This window comes from Oncorhynchus nerka, linkage group LG18, assembly GCF_034236695.1.
Source record: "Oncorhynchus nerka isolate Pitt River linkage group LG18, Oner_Uvic_2.0, whole genome shotgun sequence".
Classification (NCBI taxonomy): domain Eukaryota; kingdom Metazoa; phylum Chordata; class Actinopteri; order Salmoniformes; family Salmonidae; genus Oncorhynchus; species Oncorhynchus nerka.
The window spans coordinates 69,553,758-69,576,314 of NC_088413.1; the positions used below are offsets into that span (position 1 = coordinate 69,553,758).

General features: G+C 45.0%; 1 protein-coding gene across 5 annotated transcripts in view; it reads left to right on the forward strand.

Annotated features, from left to right (window-relative positions):
• LOC115146513 (kinase D-interacting substrate of 220 kDa B-like) overlaps positions 1 to 22,557 on the forward strand; it is a 162,120-nt gene that overhangs the window by 83,482 nt on the left and 56,081 nt on the right. For all 5 annotated transcript variants that reach the window (XM_065004308.1, XM_065004311.1, XM_065004310.1 and 2 more), the window contains exons 17-23: positions 2,318 to 2,418; positions 2,566 to 2,751; positions 3,032 to 3,172; positions 5,890 to 6,130; positions 6,475 to 6,563; positions 11,765 to 11,909; positions 13,090 to 13,252. In XM_065004308.1, coding sequence (XP_064860380.1) covers positions 2,318 to 2,418; positions 2,566 to 2,751; positions 3,032 to 3,172; positions 5,890 to 6,130; positions 6,475 to 6,563; positions 11,765 to 11,909; positions 13,090 to 13,252 — 1,066 coding nt within the window. The remainder of the gene's footprint in view (positions 1 to 2,317; positions 2,419 to 2,565; positions 2,752 to 3,031; positions 3,173 to 5,889; positions 6,131 to 6,474; positions 6,564 to 11,764; positions 11,910 to 13,089; positions 13,253 to 22,557) is intronic.

The following is a 22,557-nucleotide window of genomic DNA, read 5'->3' on the forward strand; positions in this document are numbered from 1 at the left end:
AAGATCATTTGTACATATAGGTAGGGGTAAAGATCATTTGTACATGTAGGTAGGGGTAAAGATCATTTGTACATATAGGTAGGGGTAAAGATCATTTGTACATGTAGGTAGGGGTAAAGATCATTTGTACATATAGGTAGGGGTAAAGATCATTTGTACATATAGGTAGGGGTAAAGGTCATTTGTACATATAGCTAGGGGTAAAGATCATTTGTACATATAGGTAGGGGTAAAGATCATTTGTACATGTAGGTAGGGGTAAAGATCATTTGTACATGTAGGTAGGGGTAAAGGTCATTTGTACATATAGGTAGGGGTAAAGGTCATTTGTACATATAGGTAGGGGTAAAGATCATTTGTACATGTAGGTAGGGGTAAAGATCATTTGTACATATAGGTAGGGGTAAAGGTCATTTGTACATATAGGTAGGGGTAAAGTCATTTGTACATATAGGTAGGGGTAAAGGTCATTTGTACATATAGGTAGGGGTAAAGGTCATTTGTACATATAGGTAGGGGTAAAGATCATTTGTACATGTAGGTAGGGGTAAAGATAATTTGTACATATAGGTAGGGGTAAAGGTCATTTGTACATATAGGTAGGGGTAAAGGTCATTTGTACATATAGGTAGGGGTAAAGATCATTTGTACATATAGGTAGGGGTAAAGATCATTTGTACATATAGGTAGGGGTAAAGGTCATTTGTACATATAGGTAGGGGTAAAGGTCATTTGTACATATAGGTAGGGGTAAAGGTCATTTGTACATATAGGTAGGGGTAAAGGTCATTTGTACATATAGGTAGGGGTAAAGATCATTTGTACATGTAGGTAGGGGTAAAGATCATTTGTACATATAGGTAGGGGTAAAGATCATTTGTACATGTAGGTAGGGGTAAAGATCATTTGTACATATAGGTAGGGGTAAAGATCATTTGTACATATAGGTAGGGGTAAAGGTCATTTGTACATATAGCTAGGGGTAAAGATCATTTGTACATATAGGTAGGGGTAAAGATCATTTGTACATGTAGGTAGGGGTAAAGATCATTTGTACATGTAGGTAGGGGTAAAGGTCATTTGTACATATAGGTAGGGGTAAAGATCATTTGTACATATAGGTAGGGGTAAAGATAATTTGTACATGTAGGTAGGGGTAAAGATCATTTGTACATGTAGGTAGGGGTAAAGATCATTTGTACATGTAGGTAGGGGTAAAGGTAATTTGTACATATAGGTAGGGGTAAAGATCATTTGTACATATAGGTAGGGGTAAAGATCATTTGTACATATAGGTAGGGGTAAAGATCATTTGTACATGTAGGTAGGGGTAAAGGTCATTTGTACATATAGGTAGGGGTAAAGATCATTTGTACATATAGGTAGGGGTAAAGGTCATTTGTACATGTAGGTAGGGGTAAAGGTCATTTGTACATATAGGTAGGGGTAAAGGTCATTTGTACATATAGGTAGGGGTAAAGGTCATTCGTACATGTAGGTAGGTGGAAAGGGACTAGGTAGGGTACAGGTTAGTGGAGGTAATTTGTACATGTAGGTAGCGGTAAAGGTAATTTGTACATATTCTGTAGGTAGGGGTAAAGGTCATTTGTATATGTAAGTAGGGGTAAAGGTCATTTGTACATGTAGGTAGCGGTAAAGGTAATTTGTACATATTCTGTAGGTAGGGGTAAAGGTCATTTGTATATGTAAGTAGGGGTAAAGGTCATTTGTACATGTAGGTAGCGTACAGGGTACAGTCAGTGTTAATGTGGCTGTCATTGGCCTCATGTCTATCAACTGGAAGGGCGTAGTTATTTCCCTATAATGCATAGGGCTGTTACGAGTCTTTATTTATTTTTGTTTAATTTAACGTTTATTTAAGTAGGGAAGTCAGTTAACTGCCTTGTTCAGGCGCAAAATGACAGATTTTTACCTTGTCAGCTCAGGGATTCGATCCAGCAACCTTTCGGTTACTGGCCCAACGCTCTAACCACTAGGCTACCCTGCCGCCCTGATACCAGTATTATAATGTTTTTTCCATGGCAGAATGTAAACATGAAGCAGACCAAACTCTATGGTCCATTAAAAACCTGCTGTAGGTAAAATATTGTGTGCTACAGCTTGGAATGTAAATGTGACTCTGGATGACACCATAATGATGTTTGTTTCCACCATTAGGCCTGTTTTCATAAAGAAGTTCATCCGCTTCGGGTTTCGTTTCCTTGCCACGATACTAATGAGTATTGTGATGTTGATATCGTACCAGGCCCTAATAATGCACACTCTGTCATACATTATCGCTTGCATAACCCCCCAGGTAAGAAGTGGAAGAAGACGTGCTGCGTGCCCAGCTTCATGCTGTTTGTTGTGACTCTGGGCTGCCTGATCACAGCCATGGCGCTGCTGGCCATCTTCAAGGTACACACACACACACACACGCAAAAATGTTGAGCATGTGCAGTACTGTGTGTGACTTAGGTCTGTGTATGATTCCCCTGTACATAAAAAGTCATAATAATTGAAAACAACTTTTTGAAAGTGGAACTTGTTTATTTTGCTATGAAGGTGCAGCATGACAACCTGACGGTGAACGCGGTGCTGATCGCCATGGCCAGCGTGGTGGGCCTGGCCCTCCTGTTGAACTGCAGGACTTGGTGGCAGGTGGCTGACTCCGTCCTCAACTCTCAGAGGAAGAGGCTGCACAGTGCTGCCAACAAGATGCACAAGCTCAAGAGCGAGGGCTTCATGAAGGTAGTGTAAACTGTCATATTATTTCTCCTGGGGCAGTCTCACTCCTCAGATGTTTGGTTACATGATCATGTTAGACACTTAAAAGCTCAATGTTAAAAAAAATGATATTAACTGTGTTGTTAATTAGAACGTATCAAATGTAGTATGTCTGTATGTCTATTGAATACATTTACATTACATTTAAGTCATTTAGCAGACGCTCTTATCCAGAGCGACTTTCAAATTGTAGTGTGTACTGATTTGATGAAGTGTGTGTATGTGTTTGGTTTCTCCATTCCAGGTGTTGAAGCAGGAGGTGGAGCTGATGTCAAAGATGGCCAAGACCATCGACGGTTTCACCCAGAACCAGACCCGCATGACGGTCATCATCGACGGCCTGGACGCTTGCGAGCAGGACAAAGTGCTGCAGATGCTCGACACGGTGTGTGTGTGTGTGTGTGTGTGTAACATGCTGACCAAACCGTATACGTGCGCATTCGTCCGGTATGCCATCGTACGCAAGTTGATTTTGTTCAGACGCGATCAGGTTGAAATATCAAAGCAAACTCTGAACCAATTCTATTAATTTGGGGACAGGTCAAAATGCATGAAACGTGTATGGTAATTTAGCTCGTTAGCTTGGTGTTGCTAGCTCATTTGTCCTGGGATATAAACATTGGGTTGTTATTTTACCTGAAATGCACAAGGTCCTCTACTCCGACCAATTAATCCACAGATAAAACGGTAAACCAACTCGTCATCTCACCTGCTTCAGGCTTCTTTTTCTTCTTTGGACTTTATATGGCAGTTGGCAACCAACTTTAAGGTGCATTACTACAACCAACTTTAAGGTGCATTACTATAACCAACTTTAAGGTGCATTACTACAACCAACTTTAAGGTGCATTACTACAACCAACTTTAAGGTGCATTACTACAACCAACTTTAAGGTGCATTACTACAACCAACTTTAAGGTGCATTACTACAACCAACTTTAAGGTGCATTACTACTACCAACTGCACTGGAGTGTGGATCTCAGTTCATCTTTCAATCACCCACGTGGGTAATATGCTCCTAAACACCAATGAGGAGATGGGAGATGCCGGACTTGTTGAGCGTCACAAATAGAAGCAAGCTCTATTTTAGCGCCTGGCCACGCAGACGCTCGCGAGCAGTGTGGGAGCAATGGCTGAATAACATGTATGTCTACATTTATTTGCAATGCTCGTGGATGTAGTGGTCAGCATGTACATGTGTGTGCCTGTGCTGTGTGTGTCTGTTTGTAACAATGGCTACATTACAAAACACACAGGGGTTAGACTATAATAAATGTGCAGTAATAGTTGAATGGTAGTGTTTCAGAGTACTATTTAGTACTAGTTGTGATTGGCTGTGATATTCACCTATTGATTTCTCCCGCCAGAGTGGCATCTGCTGTCAAAATGGAAAAGATGTTTTGACTTTGTGTTTGTGTTATCTAGTGGGAATTTCTATGTCATTTCCTACACTGTTCGTTCAATTTAGATTTGTGTGAGAAAACAAGCAATGAATAATGTAGGGAATCATTGTACCATCTAAATCGCTGTGAAATATCTTGCAATTCACCTATAGCACTAGGCTGCATTTAAAATAAATCGCCCCCCTCCCCCGCATCCCATTTCCCGGTAAAATGGTGGAGACTCAAGCTTGAGCTGTTTACTTTCAGTGTTGGTCCACCAGCTTCAAACAGCTGTAAAAACAATATTGGCTGTTGTTGAAAAGATATTTCACAGCAATTTAGATGGTACAACAATTCCCTACACTAGTCAGTGCTTGTTTTCTCACATAAACTGAAATTGAGCAAACAGTGTAGAATTTTTGCAGCTAGGAAATGACAGAGCTATTTCCACTAGATAACACAACCACAAAGTCAGAACAACTTTCCCATTCTGACAACAGATGCAACTCTGGCAGGACAAATCAATAGGTGAATATCACAGCCAATCACAACACTGGCAGGTAATTAATCATGTGAAACACTACCATTCCACTATTACTACAGATATATGAAATTACAATGCAAAAATTTAAAAAAATATCCTGTGTGTAGTACCTTTAAGTCATTACTCGTAACCACCCAGGGTTCATTTATTACCCATAACCACCCAGGGTTAAGTCATTACTCATAACTACCCACGGTTAAGTCATTACCCATAACCACCCAGGGTTAAGTCATTACCATGACTCATTGGTAATTAGTCATTGGCACCAAAGTCAAACACATGCGGAAAAGTTCCTATAGTGTCGTAAAATAACATATTACCACGATTTACCTTTCAAAGCCTCTTTCACAAAGTACAAATAGTATTGACTATGGACACAAAGCACATATACAGTAGCCATCCCCTTAATCGCTCTGCCCCTTTAAAGGCTCCACTTAGATCAAATTCCTCTTCCCAGCTGGAGTAATAGAATTTCCTCTGGCTAAATGTTATTATTTGGGGACAAGTAATCCCCTAGTAGTTTGACAGCCTCCTGTGCGCTAATGAAATCTTCTGTGCGAACGAACCAGTGCCTCCTTCCCAGCTAACTCAAAAGGCCCATTTGTGGCCCTCTTAAATTCTCATCTTTTTGTTTCTCATTTATATGCCAATATTAGCAAATTGAATTTTTCGGTGAACTAAATATTTTTCCATTTAATGCAGATAGATTTATGATATAACAGCGCTATATTCATATAATGAGTACATGGATATGAATAGGAGAGGTTGGAAGAGGTACAGAACGAGTGATGATCAGCTATAAATGAATTACAGGGACAAACTCAGTATAATCAGATAGTTGTTTGGCTGCGCTCATACACACACACACACACACACCCCCGAGGGTCAGGGTGATCAGGATCCTGTGACACCTGGACGACGTCTCTCATCATCAGCTTGGAAAGTCCCGCTGTGTGTGTACTGTCTGTCCTCCATCAGGTCTCACCACATTCATTTAGAGAGACTAGTAGTAGGGAGTCCCCCAGTGGAATTGTTGTTGTTGTTGTTAGATTGTAATGAATAAGATTATGTGGTCAGATGAGGACCTGATCCTAGATGAGCACTCTTACTCTGAGAGGCTTTGTGGATATGGGTCCTGGTCATAAATCCTCTTGCTATTCCCTCCCTCCACCAGGTGAGGGTGCTGTTCTCCAAAGGCCCCTTCATCTCTATTTTCGCCAGTGACCCCCACATCATCATCAAGGCCATCAACCAGAACCTGAACAGCGTGCTCAGGGACTCCAACATCAACGGCCACGACTACATGAGGAACATCGTCCACCTGCCTGTCTTTCTCAACAGCCGAAGTCTTAGCACCACCAGGAAGCTGTGCATGGCCGCCCCCACTCCCAACGGAGACCTGGTCAACCCTGAGGGTATGCAAGACATATGCATAGGCAGGCCTGCAGGAATGCACACACACACAAACACACAAAAGCCTGTATGCATACACCCACATAGGTCAGTGTTTCCTGGTCCTGGGGACCCAAAGGGGTGCACATTTTTATACACACACACACACACACACAATCACTATGGGTTTCATGGGGTTACGGCTCTAACATTCTATCTTGCTATGATTCAGTAGGACATAGGAATCATATAATGTGTTCACTGAATAGGTTGATTCTTTATATCAGGTGTTGTGATGAGACATCCTTGATTGTCCTAATTCTCTTTCAACTCCTCTTTCTCTCCTTTTCCACTTCTCTCTTCACAGGATGGCATGAGGAGATGGACAGGAAGCTATCCTCGAACAGTCTGGGGGATCAGGCCAAGTTTGGCAGCAAGACGGCCCTCAACCGCAGAGTAAGCTCTTCCAGCCATCCACCACACTCTCCCCTACCTCGCTATTCATGCCCAGGCTGGACCAGGCTCTACCTGCACAGGTCCTGCAGAGGTCTCTACCTGCAGAGATCTCTACCTGTGAGGTGCTCTAGAGGTCTCTACCTGCAGAGGTCTCTACCTTTACATTTACATTTAAGTCATTTAGCAGACGCTCTTATCCAGAGCGACTTACAACTGCAGAGATCTCTACCTGTAGAGGTGCTCTAGAGGTCTCTACCTGCAGAGATCTCTACCTGTGAGGTGCTCTAGAGGTCTCTACCTGTAGAGGTGCTCTAGAGGTCTCTACCTGCAGAGGTCTCTACCTTTACATTTACATTTAAGTCATTTAGCAGACGCTCTTATCCAGAGCGACTTACAACTGCAGAGATCTCTACCTGTAGAGGTGCTCTAGAGGTCTCTACCTGCAGAGATCTCTACCTGTGAGGTGCTCTAGAGGTCTCTACCTGTAGAGGTGCTCTAGAGGTCTCTACCTGCAGAGGTCTCTACCTGCAGAGATCTCTACCTGTAGAGGTGCTCTAGAGGTCTCTACCTGCAGAGGTATCTACCTGTAGAGGTGCTCTAGAGGTCTCTACCTGCAGAGGTCTCTACCTGCAGAGGTCTCTACCTGCAGAGGTCTCTACCTGCAGAAGTCTCTACCTGCAGAAGTCTCTACCTGTAGAGGTGCTCTAGAGGTCTCTACCTGCAGAGGTATCTACCTGTAGAGGTATCTACCTGTAGAGGTCTCTACCTGCAGAGGTCTCTACCTGCAGAGGTATCTACCTGTAGAGGTGCTCTAGAGGTCTCTACCTGCAGAGGTCTCTACCTGCAGAGGTCTCTACCTGCAGAAGTCTCTACCTGCAGAGGTGCTCTAGAGGTCTCTACCTGTAGAGGTCTCTACCTGCAGAGGTCTCTACCTGCAGAGGTCTCTACCTGCAGACCTGTAGAGGTGCTCTAAAGGTCTCTACCTGCAGAGGTCTCTACCTGTAGAGGTCTCTACCTGCAGAGGTCTCTACCTGTAGAGGTGCTCTAGAGGTCTCTACCTGCAGATGTCTCTACCTGTAGAGGTGCTCTAGAGGTCTCTACCTGCAGAGGTCTCTACCTGCAGAGGTCTCTACCTGCAGAGGTGCTCTAGAGGTCTCTACCTGCAGAGGTCTCTACCTGTAGAGGTGCTCTAGAGGTCTCTACCTGCAGAGGTCTCTACCTGCAGAGGTCTCTACCTGTAGAGGTGCTCTAGAGGTCTCTACCTGCAGAGGTCTCTACCTGTAGAGGTGCTCTAGAGGTCTCTACCTGCAGAGGTCTCTACCTGCAGAGGTCTCTACCTGCAGAGGTCTCTACCTGTAGAGGTGCTCTAGAGGTCTCTACCTGCAGAGGTCTCTACCTGTAGAGGTGCTCTAGAGGTCTCTACCTGCAGAGGTCTCTACCTGTAGAGGTCTCTACCTGCAGAGGTCTCTACCTGTAGAGGTCTCTACCTGCAGAGGTCTCTACCTGCAGAGGTGCTCTAGAGGTCTCTACCTGTAGAGGTGCTCTAGAGGTCTCTACCTGTAGAGGTCTCTACCTGCAGAGGTCTCTACCTGCAGAGGTGCTCTAGAGGTCTCTACCTGTAGAGGTGCTCTAGAGGTCTCTACCTGTAGAGGTCTCTACCTGCAGAGGTTTCTACCTGTAGAGGTGCTCTAGAGGTCTCTACCTGCAGAGGTCTCTACCTGCAGAGGTCTCTACCTGCAGAGGTCTCTACCTGCAGAGTTCTGGCACAAAGACAAGTGATTCAACAAGGAGCATGAGCAGATTGGTTGTCTGTCCTGGCAATGAAAGCTCAGTGAAATACCTGATAGACACAGATGGAGAAGACTAACATAGAAAGGGTGAGATGATGCACCAAAACCCACAGGCACGGGGGCCTAGCTAGCTTCCTCCAGCCTTGTAGGGAACATAGTGAAGAGGGATGGAGGAGGTCGGGAGCAAACAAGCCAGTGTCTGTGTCTCCGTCGTGGAGGAGCCTCTGATGTGTGTTTATCCTTCCTGCTGCGACTCCACACTACCTAATGGCAGGGAGGAGCAGCAGTGTGTCCCGGCTGCCGGTGGGAGGCTAAGTGGCTCTGCCTCCTTCCCATTTTGTTTGTTTGTTTGGGCGCCTGGTTTATTTTCTTTTTTTGTTATTTTAGTGGGTCCTTTTTTATTTCGGGCGCACGCTTCTTTTTGTTGGCCCTCTCGTTGGTTGCACACTTCTTTTTGTTGGCCCTCTCGTTGGTTGCACACTTCTTTTTGTTGGCCCTCTCGTTGGTTGCACACTTCTTTTTGTTGGCCCTCTCGTTGGTTGCACACTTCTTTTTGTTGGCCCTCTCCTTGGTTGCACACTTCTTTTGTTGGCCCTCTCGTTGGTTGCACACTTCTTTTGTTGGCCCTCTCGTTGGTTGCACACTTCTTTTGTTGGCCCTCTCGTTGGTTGCACACTTCTTTTGTTGGCCCTCTCGTTGGTTGCACACTTCTTTTTGTTGGCCCTCTCGTTGGTTGCACACTTCTTTTTGTTGGCCCTCTCGTTGGTTGCACACTTCTTTTTGTTGGCCCTCTCGTTGGTTGCACACTTCTTTTTGTTGGCCCTCTCGTTGGTTGCACACTTCTTTTTGTTGGCCCTCTCGTTGGTTGCACACTTCTTTTTGTTGGCCCTCTCGTTGGTTGCACACTTCTTTTGTTGGCCCTCTCGTTGGTTGCACACTTCTTTTTGTTGGCCCTCTCGTTGGTTGCACACTTCTTTTTTGTTGGCCCTCTCGTTGGTTGCACACTTCTTTTTGTTGGCCCTCTCGTTGGTTGCACGCTTCTTTTTGTTGGCCCTCTCGTTGGTTGCACGCTTCTTTTTGTTGGCCCTCTCGTTGGTTGCACCCTTCTTTTTGTTGGCCCTCTCGTTGGTTGCACGCTTCTTTTTGTTGGCCCTCTCGTTGGTTGCACGCTTCTTTTTGTTGACCCTCTCGTTGGTTGCACCCTTCTTTTGTTGGCCCTCTCGTTGGTTGCACCCTTCTTTTTGTTGGCCCTCTCGTTGGTTGCACCCTTCTTTTTGTTGGCCCTCTCGTTGGTTGCACCCTTCTTTTTGTTGGCCCTCTCGTTGGTTGCACGCTTCTTTTTGTTGGCCCTCTCGTTGGTTGCACGCTTCTTTTTGTTGGCCCTCTCGTTGGTTGCACGCTTCTTTTTGTTGGCCCTCTCGTTGGTTGCACGCTTCTTTTTGTTGGCCCTCTCGTTGGTTGCACGCTTCTTTTTGTTGGCCCTCTCCTTGGTTGCACGCTTCTTTTTGTTGGCCCTCTCGTTGGTTGCACACTTCTTTTTGTTGGCCCTCTCGTTGGTTGCACACTTCTTTTTGTTGGCCCTCTCGTTGGTTGCACACTTCTTTTTGTTGGCCCTCTCCTTGGTTGCACACTTCTTTTTGTTGGCCCTCTCGTTGGTTGCACACTTCTTTTTGTTGGCCCTCTCGTTGGTTGCACACTTCTTTTTGTTGGCCCTCTCGTTGGTTGCACACTTCTTTTGTTGGCCCTCTCGTTGGTTGCACACTTCTTTTGTTGGCCCTCTCGTTGGTTGCACACTTCTTTTTGTTGGCCCTCTCGTTGGTTGCACACTTCTTTTTGTTGGCCCTCTCGTTGGTTGCACACTTCTTTTTGTTGGCCCTCTCGTTGGTTGCACACTTCTTTTTGTTGGCCCTCTCGTTGGTTGCACACTTCTTTTTGTTGGCCCTCTCGTTGGTTGCCAGGAAGCAGTGAGGGGCTCTCTTTACAAGAGGAGATGAAAAGGATTGAAGGAATGAGGATGGAGGGAGAACAAAAGCTTTCTGTCTCTCAGCTGCTTAATTGCAGAGTTGTGGATCTTTAGTCGAGTCTATCTTTACAAGATGTCATGGGAGGCAGGCGAGGCCAGCTCAGGCTTGTAAACAAGATGGGGGCTCGGCTCTGGCCTGATGTGAACTAAGTTAGCTTGATGTGAACTAAGTTAGCTTGATGTGAACTAAGTTAGCTTGATGTGAACTAAGTTAGCTTGCTTTTTTGGCAGAAAAGATTCCAACTATCACAGTGGCTTTTCATGATCAAAATTCAACAATTGCTCCTGATATTTTTTTTCTGAATAACCAGACTAACAATAAAACTACAATACTATTCATTTTCACCAATCATTTTCCATTTTTGAGCATGTCCAAAACATCTAAGTTAAAATCTCTCCTCCTTACTGATCCAGTACTGAGTCATTACTGGCCATACACTATCTCTCTCTACCGGTGAGGTCAAAGTCAGCTTAGTGATGGTGATGTTCTGAAGGCTTGTGACCTGTTGTTGTCCTGCAGAGACAGCATTCCACACGTTTCGAACTTAGAGAAAATCCAGATAAGAGGTGATATGTAGCCTCATAGTTTAATGAATCACACGCACAACACTGTGTGGATGTCACGCCTCCTACTGCTCTGGTCTACTAACCACCGGTCCTAGCAACCATCGTTATGCACTCCTGGACTTCATCATCACCCTGATTACTCTCCCTTTCTTTAGCCCTCAGTAACGTCAGTCTTCAGGCAGTATTGGTTCTGTTTACGTTCAGTACGCTGCTCCTGTTTCTATTATCTTCATGTGTCTTATGATTAAACTCACCTTCTACACCTGCTTCCTGACTCCCTGCGTATACGTTACAGTGGACCCCAAGAAGTGCAGCTGTTGCTATTATAACAGCTAGTGGGGATCCAAATACACGTTTGTCAAACTGTGTATTGAAAGTTACTGTCTTACTGTGGACAAGATGAGACAAACAGTCATCTCCTCTCCTATCTGATGGATCTATGTCAGTAGCACACAGTGCATTTCTGTGTCCGACAAGGGACATTCCCAGTTGATTGGGCTCAGGAACAGATGTCCTTGTGTGTTGGTGGGTGAGGGATGGGTGGAGTGGTGAAATAAGGAAGGATGGAGAGAGAGTGTGGGAAGGAGAATTAGACTAGAGGTCACACACATGGTCACATGGTACACTGCACAGGGAGATGATGCCATCATGAGATGGTCACCCACTCGGTCACAGGGTCACTTAAAACGTTGAGCATAGGACAGGTCGGACAAGGTCAACTCTTAATTCTATAAAAACTAGGGATTGTGGAAAGACCAAGGGCATTTAGAAATAGTTTAAAGATTGTCTTTAGGCTCATTTGAGGTCTCCTCTGTGTGTAGGACACATACCGCAGGAGGCAGATTCAGAGGACCGTCACCAGACAGATGTCCTTTGATCTGACCAAGCTGCTGGTCACTGAGGACTGGTTCAGTGACATCAGCCCCCAGACCATGAGGAGGCTGCTCAACATCGTGTCTGTCACAGGTAATATATGCCATTTAGCCGACAGGGTGGCCTCGAGAATCAAACCCACAATCCTGGCAATGCAAGCTCCATGCTCTACCAATTGAGCCATACAGGTAACACATCTCCTATTAGATGACCTATGACCTTTATATTACCCAAGGGCAGAGGAGTGTCCTACCACCATGGCACTTATCAAATCAAATGTATTTATATAGCCCTTCATACATCAGCTGATATCTCAAAGTGCTGTACAGAAACCCTGCCTAAACCCCCAAACAGCAAGCAATGCAGGTGTAGAAGCACGGTGGTTAGGAAAAACTCCCTAGAAAGGCCAAAACCTAAGTAGAAACCTAGAGAGGAACCAGGCTATGAGGGGTGGCCAGTCCTCTTCTGTCTGTGCCGGGTGGAGATTATAACAGAACATGGCCAAGATGTTCAAATGTTCATAAATGACCAGCATGGTTAAATAATAATAATCACAGTAGTTGTCGAGGGTGCAGCAAGTCAGCACCTCAGGAGTAAATGTCAGTTGGCTTTTCATAGCCGATCATTAAGAGTATCTCTACCACTCCTGCTGTCTCTATAGAGTTGATAATAGCAGGTCTGGGACAGGTAGTACGTCCGGTGAACAGGTCAGGGTTCCATAGCCGCAGGCAGAACAGTTGAAACTGGAGCAGCAGCACGGCCAGGTGGACTGGGGACAGCAAGGAGTCATCATGTCAGGTAAGTCCTGAGGCATGGTCCTAGGGCTCAGGTCCTCTGAGAGAGAGAAAGAGACCGAGTCTGCGTCTCTCACATGGGTAAGTCTGCGTCTCTCACATGGGTAAGCAGACCATTCCATAAAAATGGAGCTCTGTAGGAGAAAGCCCTGCCTCCAGCTGTTTGCTTAGAAATTCTAGGGACAATTAGGAGGCCAGGGTCTTGTGACCGTAGCGTACGTGTTGGTATGTACGGCAGGACCAAATCAGAAAGAAAGCGTTATTAGTCGCTTAGGGGAGGCCAACCTTCTTGGTGTGGATGATTTTGTTCTAGCCCTGCTCTAACACAATGTCTTCAGCTAATCAAGTTAGTCCTGATGAGCCACTGATTAGTAGAATTGGGTATGTTACAGCAGGGCAGGAACAAAAGCCTGTCCACAGAGTCCCTCCACTCGTAGAGAAACTCTCCCTGACTTTTCATTTGGGTGTGATATGTCCAGGTCGTCTGCTGAGGGCCAATCATATCATCTTTAACTGGGACCGTCTGGCGTCATGGATCAACATGACGGAGGAGTGGCCCTACAGGACCTCCTGGCTCATCCTCTTCCTGGAGGAGACCGACGGCATCTCAGACCAGGTCACCCTGAAGACCATCTACGAGAGGTACGTACACACACACACATCTGCATGCACAGGCAGACACACACAAGCAGACGTTTAAGAGTATTTCTGAAATGTTCCTTTTACACCACACACACGCCAGTGTTTCCAGACGTTTGAGAAGTTGACCGGACCCCATATGCATTGGGTGTCGACTGTGCTCACTAGTCTGTCAATCTATTATCCCCCATAGTAGAAACGTGTACCTATTCTATTGGTCAGCTTGTCGTTCTGTACGAGATAGAAATGAGCTATTCCTAACAAACAGTTGTGGGACTATAGATCCCAAATTCATACAACCAGTAGGCCAAAGCTATATATATATATTTTTTTAACAATGAGTCTGATGCAACAGAACAGAACATTTAGCTTCCAGTGTTGATAAACTATTATTTCTTCACACATAAGCGCAGCAATGCGCACAAGGTAGCGTTCCATAACGCAATTTTCAGAAAAACCTTTGTCAAAATCACACCGCACATACAAGCGGTTTCATGAGACAGATGAAAATATATGTTAGAAATGTTGAAAGAGGCATCTAAAGATGCAACAACTAGCATGGGTTGCTAATATGACTAGGATTGTGCTTTTTGGCTACTGGACAATGAAAGAAAGTTCATTTGAAAACCAGTAGGAAAATTCATATTGACCAGTAGAGGGCAGCAGAGGATCTTCATATCCACTTCAACCACCACATCATTTAGTAGTAGACACCCGAAGGTTTCTCTGAACACCACTAAATAGACTGAATTTCCACGTTGTATTCGAATCACGTAGCTGAATGCATTGAAATAAAAGCATATCATTATTAATATGTTGATTGAAATGAGAGTGTATGAAGCACAGCCAGCGACTGGTTAACTAGGCATGAGAGTGTATGAAGCACAGCCAGCGACTGGTTAACTAGGCATGAGAGTGTATGAAGCACAGCCAGCGACTGGTTAACTAGGCATGAGAGTGTATGAAGCACAGCCAGCGACTGGTTAACTAGGCATGCATGAACTAGGCATGAGAGTGTATGAAGCACAGCCAGCGACTGGTTAACTAGGCATGAGAGTGTATGAAGCACAGCCAGCGACTGGTTAACTAGGCATGAGAGTGTATGAAGCACAGCCAGCGACTGGTTAACTAGGCATGATAGTGTATGAAGCACAGCCAGCGACTGGTTAACTAGGCATGAGAGTGTATGAAGCACAGCCAGCGACTGGTTAACTAGGCATGATAGTGTATGAAGCACAGCCAGCGACTGGTTAACTAGGCATGATAATGTATGAAGCACAGCCAGCGACTGGTTAACTAGGCATGATAGTGTATGAAGCACAGCCAGCGACTGGTTAACTAGGCATGAGAGTGTATGAAGCACAGCCAGCGACTGGTTAACTAGGCATGATAGTGTATGAAGCACAGCCAGCGACTGGTTAACTAGGCATGATAGTGTATGAAGCACAGCCAGCGACTGGTTAACTGATAGTGTATGAAGCATGATTAACTAGTGATAGTGAAAGCACAGCCAGCGGCATGATAGTGTATGAAGCACAGCCAGCGACTGGTTAACTAGGCATGATAGTGTATGAAGCACAGCCAGCGACTGGTTAACTAGGCATGATAGTGTATGAAGCACAGCCAGCGACTGGTTAACTAGGCATGAGAGTGTGGACAAGGGGAAGGGAATCGGCACATAGTCTGAGTCATTAGGGTTGGAGCTGTTCTGCATCAATAGCTGCCCTTTAAAGGTTGCACTCTGCCACTCTGTCACAATACACTAGCGCCCAGGATTCCTGGGGCGCTGAAGTGTCACCGGCACTCAGTGTCACACAGTCATCACCACTCCCCCTCCATCCCCATCCTTCACTGAGCTTCTGGTCAAATAAATGGCTCTGGACAAATATATATGAGGCAGCGCATCTAAAGGACAGTTCAGGAAGGCCTCCTTGCTGCTCCAGACAAAGAAAGGTGCTCCACAACAGCGACACAAATCCAATAAAAGAGCTCACCAAAAAAAACTTCCAAAAGGACTAATTCGAGGCAGAGGAGTTGGAGCACTCAAAAAAACAAGGCAGAGATACATTTCTTATTTGCTCGCTTTAGTCCATTGTTCAGGATGAGTGCAGGTGACTGACGTTTCAACATCAAGCTGACGTCTTCCTCAGAGTGTAATAGACTTGTGCTGTATAATAAGCTTGTGCTTTAGAAGGAATCCTAAGCAAAGAGTTTGACCTGCAGGTATGATCTAAAATGGCCATGTTAGGCTATCCTCAATGCACTGTCCATCAATGCACTGTCCATCAATGCACTGTCCATCAATGCACTGTCCATCAATGCACTGTCCATCAATGCACTGTCCATCATTGCACTGTCCATCAATGCACTGTCCATCAATGCACTGTCCATCAATGCACTGTCCATTGCACTGTCCATCAATGCACTGTCCGTGTCCATCAATGCACTGTCCGTCAATGCACTGTCCGTCAATGCCATCAATGTCCATCAATGCACTGTCCGTCAATGCACTGTCCATCAATGCACTGTCCGTCAATGCTGTCCATCAATGCACTGTCCATCAATGCACTGTCCATCAATGCACTGTCCATCAATGCACTGTCCGTCAATGCACTGTCCATCAATGCACTGTCCGTCATTGCACTGTCCATCAATGCACTGTCCATCAATGCACTGTCCATCAATGCACTGTCCGTCAATGCACTGTCCATCAATGCACTGTCCGTCAATGCACTGTCCATCAATGCACTGTCCATCAATGCACTGTCCATCAATGCACTGTCCATCAATGCACTGTCCATCAATGCACTGTCCGTCAATGCACTGTCCATCAATGCACTGTCCATCAATGCACTGTCCATCAATGCACTGTCCGTCAATGCACTGTCCATCAATGCACTGTCCATCAATGCACTGTCCATCAATGCACTGTCCGTCAATGCACTGTCCGTCAATGCACTGTCCGTCAATGCACTGTCCGTCAATGCACTGTCCGTCAATGCACTGTCCGTCAATGCACTGTCCATCAATGCACTGTCCATCAATGCACTGTCCATCAATGCACTGTCCATCAATGCACTGTCCATCAATGCACTGTCCATCAATGCACTGTCCATCAATGCACTGTCCATCAATGCACTGTCCGTCATTGCACTGTCCGTCATTGCACTGTCCATCAATGCACTGTCCATCAATGCACTGTCCATCAATGCACTGTCCATCAATGCACTGTCTGTTTCCAAAACGTGACTGCCGCTGCTTATGAAATGGCCACTGCAATGGCGGTAAGTGATGAAAGGAAGCACCAAACCAACTTGGACACCACGCTGAGCCAAGCGGCCCTTATCTGGAGAGATCTCCCCACTGATCAGGCTTTCTCCTCTCTTCCTCACTTTCTCTTTCTCCCTTACTTTCTCCCTTACTTTCTCCCTTACTTTCTCCTCTCTTCCTCACTTTCTCTTTCTCCCTTTCTCCTCTCTTCCTCACTTTCTCCCTTTCTCCTCTCTTCCTCACTTTCTCTTTCTCCCTTACTTTCTCCTCTTCCTCACTTTCTCTTTCTCCCTTACTTTCTCCCTTACTTTCTCCCTTACTTTCTCCTCTCTTCCTCACTTTCTCTTTCTCCCTTTCTCCTCTCTTCCTCACTTTCTCCCTTTCTCCTCTCTTCCTCACTTTCTCTTTCTCCCTTACTTTCTCCTCTTCCTCACTTTCTCTTTCTCCCTTACTTTCTCCTCTCTTCCTCACTTTCTCTTTCTCCCTCTCTTTCTCACTTTCTCTTTCTCTCTCTCTCTTTCTCACTCTCTTTCTCCCTCTCTCTTTTCTCACTCTCTTTCTCTCTCTCTCTTTCTCCCTCTCTCTTTCTCCCTATTTCTCTCTTTCTCACTGCTCTTTTTCTTCCTCTCCCCGAAGCACCTCTTCTAATGTGACGCGTCATCTAGGCTCCCATTCTCTGTTTATAGCCGGGTGAGTCACACTCCCTGTCTTTCTTGACTCTCGCTTGCCTCACTTCAACCTCAGGCCCCTGCCTCCCTGGAGGACCAGATAGCGGCTTCTTGTTTTTACGGTGGCGTTGTGGTCAGGTCAACACAGCGTCCTCTCTCTCAACCAAAACTCAGCACGTCCTCTTCTGCTCAACCGCCAATTAGATAATTGTTCACGGTATAATCAAATAAACTATCTTTACGGCTATCTTTACCCCTCATGAAGGGTTTGTCAGTTTTCATTGGAGTGTAACATGACTGGGGAGAGGTGTGATGCTCAGTGGTCTACACTAGAGCGCTTCATTTCCCCAAAGCGTCTAATAAGTGAATAGATTACTGCTGAAGTGTATGTGGGGTGAGTCAACTTCTCATAGGTCAACTGTCATTCCACATCTCAGTCATAAGGCCGAGTGCTCTCTCTCTCTGGAAGGTTTATTGCAGCCCATGTAGGCCACAGAGAGCAGCATGTCGTTGGAAGACAGTGATGTGATTTTCACTGAGTGTACAAAACATTAGGAACACCTGCTCTTTCCATGACATAGACTGACCAGGTGAAATCTATGATCACTTATTGTTGTCACTTGTTAAATCCACTTCAATCAGTGTAGATGAAGTGTAACAGACAGGCTAAAGAAGGATATTTAAGCCTTGAGACAATTGAGACATGGATTGTTTATGTGTGCCATTCAGAGGGTGAATGGGCAAGACAAAATATTGAAGTGCATTTGAACGGGGCATGGCAGTTGGTGCCAGGCACACGGGTTTGAGTGTGTCAAGAACCGCAACTGCTGGGTTTTTCACACTCAACAGTTTCCTGTGTGTATCTAGAATGGTCCACCACCCAAAGGGCATCTAGTCAACTTGAAACAACTGTGGGAAGCATTGGAGTCGACATGGGCCAGCATCCCTGTGGAAGGCTTTTATCACCTTGTAAAGTCTATGACCTGACGAATGGAATGTTCTAAGGGCAAACGGGGGGTGGGGGGGTGTAACTCAATATTAGGAAGGTGTTCCTAATGTTTGTTACACTCAGTGTATTTTATAGTCTTATTATATTAGCTATATAGCCTAGTCATGTTAGTCATGTTGTTCTGTGTAACTGTCACAATGTCCTTTTGCAAAAAATATTCAACAGAATGATTATTTCTCAGTAACAGTTTTACGTAAACGTAGCATGTCTGACTTCTCAGACACATGCTTTGTGCTTTCCTGTTATCACACCAACAGGCTATCAAAAATAGTTAAAAGCCCCAAACCACAGTCTCACATAGACACCCACAGTCTCACATAGACACACACACACACACACACACAGCAACGGCCAGCATATTTGTCTCACTTGCGAGCCAACGTACAGTGCCTGCCTAACGCACTTCCGGAAGTGTTTCTGAGAATTACAGTATTTATAGCTGTCAGGTTTACTATTTGAATTAAGATGGCCTATTACTGTTTTGATCAAATTGAATTAGAGTCTTGAGAGTCTGTGAGTGGTGTAAAAGGCTCTGAGCAGCCTTCTCATTTCACTTTTTAATAGAGATGTGAATCAGGGTCCCTCTGGTCGTTGTACTGATGAATAACTGCTGCTGGGTTCTGTTTGGGGTTTTTCTCAGACCAGGAATACATATCTTCAGATCAGTACTCGAGAGTGGTATGTTATGTTCAGCATCGCACCAAAAAAAGCAAGCTTCCGGAAAGCAGCAAATGGAAACTATTTTGGCGATCACAAAAGAACACGAGTAGAGATTTCCGGCTGTCGGTATCCGGGATCTGTGGGGAAGTTTGAGCCCAGTCAGATCCTCAGGGAGTCTATTTCGGGAGCTCCAATTTAATTTTTAGCTTGAAAAGTGTTGTTTGGTCAGTCCTTCAAGCCGGACCGGGTCCTGGGTCTGCTCTGACATCTGGTGCCCTGTCTATGCCAGGATGCCCCTGCAGTACACGCACAGGCCTGGCTCAGTACCTGAGCCCCCCTGTATCCCTGTGCCCTCCACACACACCTCCAAGCCTCCAAACTCTCACAAAGGAGCAGTGCAGCACAGGAACATATGTCACCCCCTGCTCCTCTGAGGATCACTGTAATTAATCAGACCCTGAGACACAAGCAAGGCACTTTCATTCGCACACACACACACACACACACACACACACATACACATACAGCCCCTCACTGGAAACAGAAGGCCAGGTCAAGCACCAAAAATAATTTTCTCGACTACTCTATAAAGCCTTGGCCCATATGTCTCTCCATGGCTCGTTCTGTCTCTCACAACATCACACTATTCAAAAACTGTATTCAGTTTCTGGGTTAAGGCAAACCAATAGTTCCTTTACACTGAGAGCATGTTGCAATACATTTCTGCATTTATTTATTATTACACATAGGAAACATTGTTTTTACTAATTCAATTAATTATACTGATCAAAAATACAATGTCAGATTTTACTGAGTTACAGTTCATATTAGGAAATCAGTCAATTGAAATTAATTAAATCTATGGATTTCACATGACTGGGCAGGGGTGCAGCCAATCGGAATGAGTTTTCCCCACAAAGGGCTTTATTACAGACAGAAATATTCCTCATTACTCCCCTCCACACCCCCTCAGGCAATCTTGCAGGTGAAGTAACCAGATGTGGAGGTCCTGGGCTGGTGTGGTTACACCTGGTCTGCGGTTGTGAGGCCAGTTGTGCTTCTGCCAAATTCTCTAGTCAGCATGCCAATTGCACGCTCCTTCAAAACTTGAGAAATCTGTGGCATTGTGACAGAACTGCACATTTTAAAGTGGCTTTTTATTGCCCCCAGCACAAGGTGCACCTGTGTAATGAGCATGCTGTTTAATCCACTTCTTGATAGGCCAAACCTGTCAGCTGGATGGATTATCTTGGCAATGGAGAAATGCTCACTAACAGGGATGTAAACAAATTTGTGCACAAACTTTGAGAGAAATAAGCTTTTTGTGCGTATGGATTTTTTGTTGTTTAATTTCAGCTCATGAAACATGGGACCAACATATGTTACGTTTATATAGATTACAACATCCCAGTACAAGAACAATGTTTCTTAAACTTCCAGCTAGGCGTTATTGCTTGGCCAGAGGCCTCCATCACTAAGCTGTCCCTGGCTATTCTCTTTAGCAGGAAGGTATTTAACTCTGATGCTTTCGTCTATATGTTCTGCTCTCTCTGAATCTGCCCCTGTCACGATCCTCCCCTCCCTCATTGATCCAGCGAACAATTGGCCTCTCAGAGACATGCCCGGATCCAGGCATTCAAGCGATTCTCTGAGCGCTTCAAAACTTTTAACTAATGACACTTGAAATGAATACGGGCAAGGCAATTTGGGCTAATTAGGAAGCCTCTTCTCCCAAGTACTGAAACATTAAGATGACATACTGTTCATTCGGGATTACTTTAATTGGGACAATTATTGTAATTTCATCGCAATTACGTGTTGAGATAAAAGCGCTTTCTAAAGAGAATGTGTGTGATTCTCTTTATGTAAAATCCTAATAAGCTTCTAAATACTTGGCCACAAAAGAAGAGTAGCTTTTTTTCCTAGAACACTTTTGAACTTCGATGCCCTTGAATGTTTTTTTGCTTTTCTCCCTCAGTACGCTATTGTTAATACTATATTTCCATCACGTACACAATTTGTCTGTAAAATCTTGATTGCACTGCTAACAGTAGAAAAACACTTTTCTCCCTGTCGCCTTTTCCCTCAGAGGGATCCTTTTGTCCCTGAGCTAAATCCTTCAGGAGGCATTTTGGTGGAAAGAGAACTGTTGTAATTCAATAGCGATGCCGTTATTTGCCAAGAGGCCCTAAAGCGCTCTAAATTATAAAGCTGCTGAAAAGCTATTTCCCAATAGAGTGTGGTCTATCTCTGATAGGGAGCTCTTTATTGAGTCCACACAGTGCCTGTGCCAAACCGTATGACCTCCAGATAGGGAAGATGGAGAGGGTAAAGGGACCTCTATACAGAGCTATTATGAAGTCTACAGGACTACAATTGTGGCTGATGTGAATACCCCCTGTCAATATTAGGTGTCCTCATAAACCATGATTGTTGGCACGTTGACATGGCACTCTGACTATAGGTTCCAGCGACTACTGGGACTTGTGATTCCCAGAGTATTGGTACAAGTGCTGAACAGAAAAGTGTTTGAGCAGCGACCAATTTAATGCCCTATTCCCTGGTTGTTGCTGTGTCCAGTGTCCACCTGGTAGTAAAGCATGTTTTCTCTCCGGTGGGCTGAGAGTGTTGGTCAGTCCAGGTGGTGATGTTTCACTGAGGTGTACTCTGCCCTCACCTCTCATATGGACATGTTTTTCCAGTGGGAACAGCCCTGGACTGGTCCAGCACTACCCATCTGTTCTGTGTGTGAAGATGTGAGAAGCACCAGGGCCCGGGTGTGGGTGTGTTAGCTACACACATCCCTCAGGTGTTGGACCGTTGTGACTAAGGGATGAATCAGCAGGAGTTAGACGAGCTCCACCAGGCTCCCACAGAGGAAACTAAATGTACACAGAGTCTATGGCTCAAAATGTGAAGAAAATGAATAAAAGCAATTTAGTACAGAGCTGTGGTCGATGTCCACAGGCCCAACCTTTGTGTTGAGGTGAGTCCCTGATATCAGTGTTTGTTTTTTGTGGAGATGAAGTGGCACAGATGAGGCAGCACTTGGATGCCACATGTCCAACTACATACTCTGGTGGTTAAAGATGTTCTCTTGGTACTTTTGTATACATTTTAGCCAGTAGTTCTAAAAGTACTGCTCACGAGCCTAAAGTGGTCCCCGAAAATTGTCACATATATGCAGATATGCGCACCACGTCATTGCTCTCTCTCTCTCTCTGCTGTGTGTGCATCTTGCTAGCTGTCACTCAAATGGCTGGGGGGGCTGAAGCTCATTGGCTAGAAATTGAATTGCTAGGGGGCTGGCCCACGTGGGGGAAAATGGTGTGGCACAGCTTCCAGAAAAACAGTCTCTTTCAAACTAGGGATTTCGTGGCTAATTGAGGTAAAACAGTAATTCTGCTCATAGAGTAGATGATGCATGTATGAAGTACACATTGACACATCCAGCCCAAGGCAGGAGGTTTAAAAAGTACTTAGAAGTTGCCAAAGTTCCGGAGCATTTCTTTAATAGCTATGTGATGGAAAAGGGGTCTGTTATGTAGCATTACTTGTTATTAAATCCACTTTGAGCCCTTTCATTATTTCATAAGTTGAACTTAATTAAACACTTTGAAACAAGAGATCCAGACTGTTTTCAGATTAAACAGTGTTTTCCACAAGCACATGGAGTAGCCAGCCAAATAGAAAAAGTAGCC